The sequence below is a fragment of the Magnolia sinica genome, chromosome 4, assembly GCF_029962835.1.
Source record: "Magnolia sinica isolate HGM2019 chromosome 4, MsV1, whole genome shotgun sequence".
NCBI lineage: Eukaryota > Viridiplantae > Streptophyta > Magnoliopsida > Magnoliales > Magnoliaceae > Magnolia > Magnolia sinica.
The window spans coordinates 97,017,540-97,027,071 of record NC_080576.1 but is presented as its reverse complement, the minus strand read 5'-3'; the positions used below and the strand labels follow the sequence as shown (position 1 = coordinate 97,027,071).

The 9,532-nt window shown below is 34.9% G+C and overlaps 1 protein-coding gene across 1 annotated transcript; it reads right to left on the bottom strand.

Moving 5' to 3' along the window:
* Positions 1-8,031: 8,031 nt before the first annotated feature.
* On the bottom strand, positions 8,032-9,151 carry LOC131243447 (indole-3-acetic acid-induced protein ARG7). The gene has a single exon (XM_058242819.1). It carries the CDS (start codon positions 9,004-9,006, stop codon positions 8,548-8,550), a length of 459 nt encoding a protein of 152 aa, XP_058098802.1. The 5' UTR covers positions 9,007-9,151; the 3' UTR covers positions 8,032-8,547.
* Positions 9,152-9,532: the final 381 nt, after the last annotated feature.

The window sequence follows — 9,532 nt, the reverse complement described above, 5'->3', positions numbered from 1 at the left end:
GTGAGATAATTGTAAAAACAATTATCTATTTGTTGCTTGGTTCCTGACTTCATGGGCAAGGCTATAATGGAATGACCACTTTATTAATGAACATTTTGATATCAAATTTAGTAATTTATTGCTTTTTATTTTTACACCTAATATTTATGTTATCATCTATCTACAATGCCTCCCACCATTTGGGTGGTTCGAGGTACATATCACGTGCGACAATGCACATGCACACTGGCACTTTACCTTCTTCTTTTTTTTTTTTTTTTATTTATTATTTTTTTTCTTATTTTTTTTACATGAACTTGCACATGCCCACATGCACACATGACACTTTACCTTCTTTTTCTTTTTTTTACATGAACTTGCACATGGTGCTCAAACCTGTGACATTGTGTTGAAACTCTTATGAGTCAACCACGTACAATGACGCATTACCTCATAAGGTAAATGACAGAATGACACATGACCTCATGAGGCTAGCGGTATCTGTACATTGAATATCTACAGTTGGCTATTTTTCTGGCCATCCATTTTTTTAATGTAAGTGTGACTCATCTAATGACGGTAGAAGCTTGATTTATAAGCTCATTTTCATAGTTCAAAGTTATTTTTTTGATGAACTTTTCAGTTTCATAATTAATGTTCGACCCCTTTATCGATATGTTTCATATTTTAACTATCGAATCCCAACGTATAATTCTGATAACACTTCTTAGGAGCCACGAAAGCAAACCTCAAATTTAAATCAAATAGATGAAAAAATATAACAAAGCATACACATAAACACATGGTTTTACATGAAAAAAACTCTTATGGAAAAAAAATCACGGCACAAAGCGACGATGATCCAATATGAAAATGAATTACAAGAGATTAAATGAACTTACAGATGTGAAAACTTACGTTTTCTCCCTTAAAAACTCTAGAATTAATTTAGCCGTACTTATTCTACCCCTAATCTCGCAATTACACCCGTATATATAATGTTACACCTGGAATATGAAATAAATCACGCAATTATGCAAAACTGTAGCGATGTCGATCTAAGCATTAATCGATTGACATCGATCGAGTAACCCTCAATCGACTATCCAAAACTATCCAGAGACCAATCTGTCTATTTAATGTTCACTCAATCGATCAAGTAACATGTTCGATCGCTCGAACTTAGATGTTTCTGCATAAATTGAAGACATCCAGAAAACAAGGTGTGCCCATCTATTGTAAATAGTACTTTTCAGTGTATGCATGAATATGATTCTTATTGTTTTGGTCTTCCTATTTTAAATTAATTAGAGTTGTTATAATTAATAGCGGATTCTATTTTCATATAAAATATACATATGTTTGAACATGAAAATGTGAGTTTTTTCTCTCTACTTTTTTTTCATAATAATTTCCTATCTTATAGATCATGATCAAATTAGTCCTATTGAAAGGTATAAAAATGATATCAAATATCTATTAATTGTATCTAAGCATCAGGTCCACAGGTCCATCATGTGATATCAAAATATGTTTCCTATCGTACAAGTGGTATCAATAATAGGTGAGTCTTTTTTTTTTTTTTTTTTCCATTTTTTTGTTGATTCTTAGTATGACGTCGATGAATTAAATAGGGTTGAAAAGAATGATTTTATAGTATTTCTTATATTATGGGAAATGATGAAATGATGATAAAAAAATATGCAATATTTCCGACCTTGCAAAAGAGTGTGATAAAGATGTCAATATATATATTCTTTTCTTTCCTAAAACTAGAAAAGCTAACAATATTGAAGAATTGAAGAAACTTTTATAGACATGAGAAGTAAGCTCTTGAATTGTATAAACTCAAAGGTACGTATCTCTAGATTATAATAAATACATTCTAATTTCATAAAGTTTCAGCCAAATTAAATTTGATAAAAAGATGGAAAGTATTAATAATAGGTATGTTATAGAGAGTTTCACGAAAATAAAAATTAATGAGAAAAAATTATTCTACTTAACTTGAAAAGATCCATATATATAAATAAATCTATTTACTGAATTTTATATAACTAGATGTAAGAAGCAACATATTTATAAAGTATCAAAAACTAAAGTTTAAGAAATTTTAAGTTTGGAATCAATTGTTGGAGATGATTAGAGTTGTACACAAACCGAGTTAGTTCGGTTAACTTGCTCAAATCGACTTGAAAAAACTCGATTCGACTTGGTTTGAAATTGAGTTCGAGCCGAGTTTGAGCTTGTCCAAGATCAAATCAACTCAGATAACTTCAACTCAAAAAACTTGGATCGGATCAATTCGGTGACTTGGTTGTTTTGGTATTGATGTTGCTTACCAAGTGTTTGATGAAATAACTAAACGAAGTGTCGGCTAGTGGTGAGGAAGGTATGTATATGAAACGAATACCCTTGCATCTTGATTTTGATGCTGCCTACTGAGTGTTTAATGAAATACCTGTAAACCACTGTTGCTGTTTTACATACTGTGAGAAACTAAAGGTCTCCATGTGTTTGAGAAAATGCCGCATAAGATTGAACTCGAGTCGAACTGGCCAAAACTGCTGACTGAATTGAGCCGAACTGGCCAGTCAAGCTCAAGGACCGGGTCGACCGGAGTTCGAGCTGAGGTCAACTAGTAGTGAGCGAAGTCGAGCTGTGCCAAGCTCCACCCGGTTTGACTCGTGTATAGCTCTAGAGATGATAAAGAAATAATACTTTAAGAAAGAACAAAAAATTAAGAGTAAATTATTATCCAAAGTTGAATGTTAAATATAAAGAATGTAAATTTTGACTTTTGACATGTCATAAATTTGACAAAAATGACGAGATTGTCAACCATATTTCAAATATTAGTATATATGAGAATGTCGTGAATTAATATAATTCAATTAAAGCTTATATTAATGATGCAAAGGAAATTTTTTTTTTAAAGAATGGTAATAGCCCTAGGCCCAACAAGATTGAAGATAATAAAGCAATTGCAACTTTGGTTAAAGTCTTATTTAAATGAGAATATTAAAAGTCTAGTGTAAATGAGAATTTTTAACACATTTACTTATGCATAATTAGGAGTCCTATTAGTTTAGCTATTTACCTTATATTAGTAGTTGTTCTCATTATTATGGGAATCTGTAACTTAAAAGCCTTTCAAGAATTAGTTTTTAATAAACACATGTTAGGTTTCAATGTGATACATGAAACATACATTTGTATTCACATGAAAACGTGAGTTTCATTATTATTTTTCATAAAAATAGTTTTGATAGTCATTGATTAATTCCATTGAGTAGATCTAAGCTTTGGGGTCCAAGAGACATCAAGTGGTATCAAAGCTTTGTGCGACTTAACAAGCCATTATTGAGAGGTATGCATATTTTTTCATTAGATTATATTGAGATTTTTAAATGTTTGAGTTTATGTGAATGGACGTGATCATTTCATGATAATGTATGTACATAAATATTCAAATTGGCCTTCGCGATGAGGTGTGGCCACCATTTGTTGATTAAAGGCTGTGTATGCTTCTTACATGACAATGACCAATGTGTAAGTATAAACGCTAGAAGTGATATATATTGAGATGCATGTATGTATGAGACATACTGTTGCCTTTATAAGATAATCATGATGAAATCTCATACAGATAAGCACGATCGACACCTTACCTACATAGTCAACTGGTATAAGCTTATACATTATAGCATGGATGAATCATTAGTTGATTAGTTAAATCCCGTATGATGATTACGTAGACAAGAAATTTTTAATCATTTATGATGTATGAATTAAGTCATACGCACAACGAAACTGGTTAGCCACATGCGATGGATCAATTCTGATCCACTCAATGTGTAAATATGTCAGTCTCATTTTATGTAACATAGTAAGGTTGTAATGAGGTAATACTATTTTGGTGTGCATTCTCAAAGCCATAAGTACAAATTCGACTAAGTTAAAAGCACGCTAGGAAAGCAACTAAATCAAGATTGAGTTATAGAGATGGATTAAAAGAAGATCATAGATGATTGCACGGTAATGATGAGACTATAGACTTCTTTAAGGCATTGGATTGAATGAAATGTCAAATTTTATTACGAAGGTTTTGAAAAAACTATATATTGTTGTTATATTAATATTTTCAACTAATTTTAATCAGTTAAATTTGAAAAGATAAAATGTGTTCAATCTCAAATGTAAATAAGTGTGTCAAGATTACATCATATCATGATTTGTACACATAAAAATATGAAATCAAACATGCCTGATTAAGTGAGATCAAATCAATAGTCTAAACCAAGCAAAAATTGTTTCGGATATACTTATATATTTGATGTGATGTCATCTCCTAGAGAGGATTTGTCTTAGAGGGCTTATATTAGATCTAGTTAATTAAATAGTACTGTAAATTATATTATTTTTTTCTATTAGGAGGGAGTGTGTTCAATGTACCTCATTACCATGATTGTAAGAAATACTGAAATTAGTATCTAATTGAGATTTTTATAAGGGGTCATTTGGATGCTTATATATATATATATATATATATATATATATATATATATAGTTGGTAAAATGATTACAGGTAATCAAATTGTAGGGTTGTTTGAATATCTACGTTTGTACGTAAAGGTTCGACAGGTTATAAACATATTATAACTTTTAGCCATAATCTGAAACCTAACAAATACTATGTTTCATATTATAAGTAAAGTTTTTATAGTTAAAACATACTATACATAATAAAATACAATGATTTATATGCACTCGTGATGTGTAGGGCTTAAGTAATATGTATGGAACATTCGATTTACCCATCATATGCTTCCTTTGATTTTCTTCTATTACCTAGAAAAACAGCTTAATTGATAATCAAATGGATTACTGATGTAGATCGTGTCACAGATACGTTCCTAGCATGGTTAGGCCAAAAGAAGATGAACCGTAAATTGACCATAACTTTTGATCCGGTTATCGTTATGGGGCGCACAACCTATCAATCTTTCCTGAAATGGGCCATCTGAGGTGAACCGACCCACTACGTGGGTCGCAACTATCCGTTTCATCAGAAAACGCGCGCTTTCAGCTCAAAAATGAATTTTTAGGAAAATTTTACTATTTTTAGTAATTCTGATTTTTTAAAATATTTTTAGAGTTTTAGACTTTCTTTCCTTTTAGAAATAACTTTTAATTATACTAGGACTCTTATAGAGAAAGTTTATTTGTAATTTTTATTTTTAGAAATTAGGCCTTAGAAGAGTTTTATTAGAATTAGGATTTTTATTAAAGTTAGAATTTTGTTATTTTTGGTAATTACGAATTTTAGTTTATTTTTTTCTTTATTAATAGTATAAGGAGATGCATTAGAAGATTATCAATTATTCATTAATCAAATTCGAATTTATTAGAATTTATTTCTATTTCCTGCTTTCTTTCCTCGTGGATTCGAGAAGTCTCCGTGAGGAGTCCAGAGAAGTTCCGTGGATTTGGAATAGTTATCTTCTTGAGGAAGACGGTGCTCGACCTCACGTCCTCCCCTGCGTCAATTACATAAGAGGAAAGGATGGGAGGTCCATTATTAAAAATTTTCAATTAAATCTAGGGCTCATAAAATGGGTGGAGGGCACCCAATCCATCTAGCATTTGCATGCTTTGATGCTCTCTTATAATAATAATAAATAAATAAATCAAGTCCTTTTTATATGATTTAGAAATCTTGATGGAATATATATATCTTAAGCTTTATGTGGTGTAAATACTTATTTTATATACTGTAAATACTTTATAAGTTAGCTAAATATATAATTTGATTACCTGTAAACAAATAATCACTTAAAAGCTAAATATAATAGAATACAATCAATTTATACTTAAAACTTTCAAATATAAAATGTTTATAACTTAAAATTTTACATAGAACAAAACAACTCCTAAAATAAATATTTATAAATATACATGTATATTATTCTCTTTCCTAATTGAGATATCTTACTTTCTCTTTCTATCCTTCTCTCCTAAAAATCCTATCCCATCTCGTATAGATATCTCCAGGTATATTATTCTCCATCGTGGTCGAGAGAATCAATATTTCTTGTGAGCTTTCCTTAGTCACCATGTATATTTTCACGGTGTGAAGTAGTCTCTGTCGCACATCAGGTGGACGCAAAGTAGAGATCAATGAATGGTAGATGTTCTGGCCCAATTTACGGGGATGCCCACTTGTTGAGTGGATCAGTTCGAATTTCACTCAAGTTGTTTCCAAGCTGAGGCTCCAATCTCTCTCACACCTGTGCTATCACGGCACGTGTTTTGGTAAGTAGAGGGGACAGGCTATACGTGCTGCACCATCTTTCTCAATGACATGTCACGTTATAGGACATTGAGTGTATGGAGGTAACCCAGTTTCACACGCTACCGATGTCCTAAGTAGCAAACATGTGCAACATCCAAGCCGTCAATCAGGCGTACGTGTAAACACCACGAAGGTGCCCCTACCGAAAATCACGCCAATCCACCTATCAGTCGAGCTAAAGTATACAAGCTTTCGTTTCTAACATCATGGCCACATCCGATGAGTTGATTGGACTGATTTTTAGGCACACCCACCTAAGTAGTGGGATCCACCTAATGGATGGCTTGGATCATGGGATAGAGTATGGCTTCATAAACCTCTTAGAATATTGTTAATTAAATGGAGTTATTTGTAGTTAGGTCCACCTGTTATACGATCCAGATTCATTGATCGTACACCCACTTGCAAGGTAAAGGGAGAAGACTGAGGTGGAAAGCGCCCGTGACAACAAAGGATTTACTATTTAACACTGACTTTTTCTATTGAGAAGGTCAAGTCCAACCGGCTGGACAGTAAGTTATATGCATCAGCAGATAATCTCCGACACTTCACGTGCATGCGATATCCAAGCCGTCCAATAGGTTGGTCCCATTACTAGGAACGCTTTATGAAAAATACACCTGACCAAAAATAATTTTTTATTTATCAATGGGTAATATTATTTTCTAGCACAAGTGATTTTGGATAAGGATGAAATTTATATATGGTGATTCTATGATGAGTTCAATCTATTGAAAGGTTTGGATTTCACACTTAAGTAACAAATTGTTGATATTAGGTGGATGGACCATAGGTTACGGTCCAACCGGTTGAACTATAGACCTTTCTTTTTAATGAACATGCGCTTGTCTTGCAAAACTGAGGAATGGCAAGTGGTGTATCCAAATCATGTGAAATGAGGATCACAATCCCATGAAGATCACGCTCTCATGACTCATCATCCACACGTGTGGAAATCATGTACGGCCATCCTGGATGGAACACTTTTAAGCAGTATATCTCCAAAATCACGCTAATCAAGCAATCCAAACCGTCCAAGTGGTATCTATCAAATGAATGGATAAACGTAAATAGAGAGTGGTCCAAATTCCAAAAGAAAATTCAGACGGTTAATATCCTCTTGTGAGCTTAACTTTTGGGTTTCAGTCCATCCAAAGTCAGTTCAGAGATTTTCAACGTCTGGATCGAAGGTGCAAAGATGTCATGTGTACGGTGTAAGATTCACCGCAATTGTAAACTGGTTGTGAACTATCGTGGAGTCCTGCCCGTGAAATGCAACGTGAGATGATATTCCGATGTTAGTTACCCACCGTTTAGGAAATGGTGGTGAATCATCCTCCTCTCACGTGGCACTAATGTACACCATCAAAATTGTGAGCCCCATTGTTGATGGAGGATAGATACAAAATCTCTTCAATCAAGCAATCCTACTCGTCCAATTAAATTCTATCAAATGCTTAAAAGTAAAACAATGAGTGGTCTAAATTCAAAGAAAAAATCAGATAGTTAATAATCTCTTCTCATTGCAATTTTTCATTTATGCTACATAAACAGTTGGATCAGAGATTTGGACGGTCTACATTTCCGTTCAACTATGCCAGAGTTAGGTTTGAAGAGTCATAACCATTTCTTAAATGGTGTAAAACAAACATAGAAGTCTTGGTGTGAAATGAAATAAAATAAAAACAGACGCCATGTTCTTCAAATGTACTTTAGTACTCAAATTCATTAATCAATGAATATTACAGCATTTACAAAATAGAGAGAGAGAGCGAGAGAGAGAGAGAGGGAGCGAGAGAGCGAGTCAACTCATCCGTTGACGAGTCAACTCGTTAGTTTTCTTCTATTTATTTCTTCCTCCGATCCGAACTCGGGACGACTCGGTCAAATATCCTCATTGCCATCTCCACAAATATCCTTCCGGAGCGAAAATGGGGGCCCACCCAAAATAGAAAATTAATAATAATAGACAGAAAAAAGGAAGAAAAACAACCCCAGCTACCTTTTCTTCTCAATGGGTGATGAAAAAATAATCATTTTCGCCGGACTCAGTAAACTCGTCCGAGTCGACTCAAATGAGTCTAACGAGTCTTTCATTCTTAATTGCCAAACGAGTATCATTCTCGATTCTAAGACTTGGGTAGGACCGAATTCCCCGAAAGAGAGGACCGAGTAGTCCCGACTCGTCCCAGTTGAGTCAGACGAGTCATGACTCACCAGACCGATTTCTCAGATATTCCACGGAGCAGGGGCCGAGACTCGGGCCAGAAGTCGAGATTCCTCGAGCATCTCTTGAAGTCCTCGAGCGTGGCGGAACGGCCGGAATCGGTTCGAGTCAGGAATCGGAGGATCTCTTCGAACACGGACTCGTCGCAGGGAATCGCGAGTGGGCCGTGGTTGCTGAAACCGTACTCCTCCTCGGCTTGGATGAGGAGCTTTTTGAAGACGGGGTGATTTAGGTAGCTCGCGCGGACCACGAACCTCCTCGAATTGGTGCCCACGCAGACAGCCACGTGTCCCGCGGGTACGTCGGATGGGATTAGGTTGGAGGAGGCGTTACCTGCGGCTGAGATGCGTGCGGCGCACGCTGCTTTGGTGCGCCAGCGGCGCAGCATTTGTCGGAGCCTGACGATGTGGCGGATTCTGCTGCATTTCTCGAAGCAGATAGACATTGTCTCGGTTATACACTAATTCTCTGTGTATGGTCTTTGGGAGAGTTAGAAAGAAGAGAGAGAGGAATCTCTCTTCTCTACACCAATTCTCAGTGTATAGTCTTTGAGAGAGTTAGAAGGGAGAGAGGGAGGACAGCCTAGCGGGGGCGAAGGTGGTTTTATAAAATCTGAAATACAGAAATGCCCTTGATCGTATGGATATTTACATATTAAATACTACAACTCCTTTTAGAAATGATGCGGTGCTCTCTACTACACGAATTTATAGTGTATCGTCATATTTTCTATTAATCATTTTGACCGTCCATTTTATTGGTGAATCATTGGATGGTTAGAATCGTCCGATCAATGTGAGTTTTTAATAGGAATTAATACATCTTTTAGTGATGCTTTGTATTTCTTTTATTCTTAGAAGTGGGACCTACGCTTCAATAATCCAAACCATTGGTCAGTTGCATTCCACCATGGATGGACCATGACCCAAGAATCTCTTTGATGCAGCAATCATAACCATTCAATTTTCATG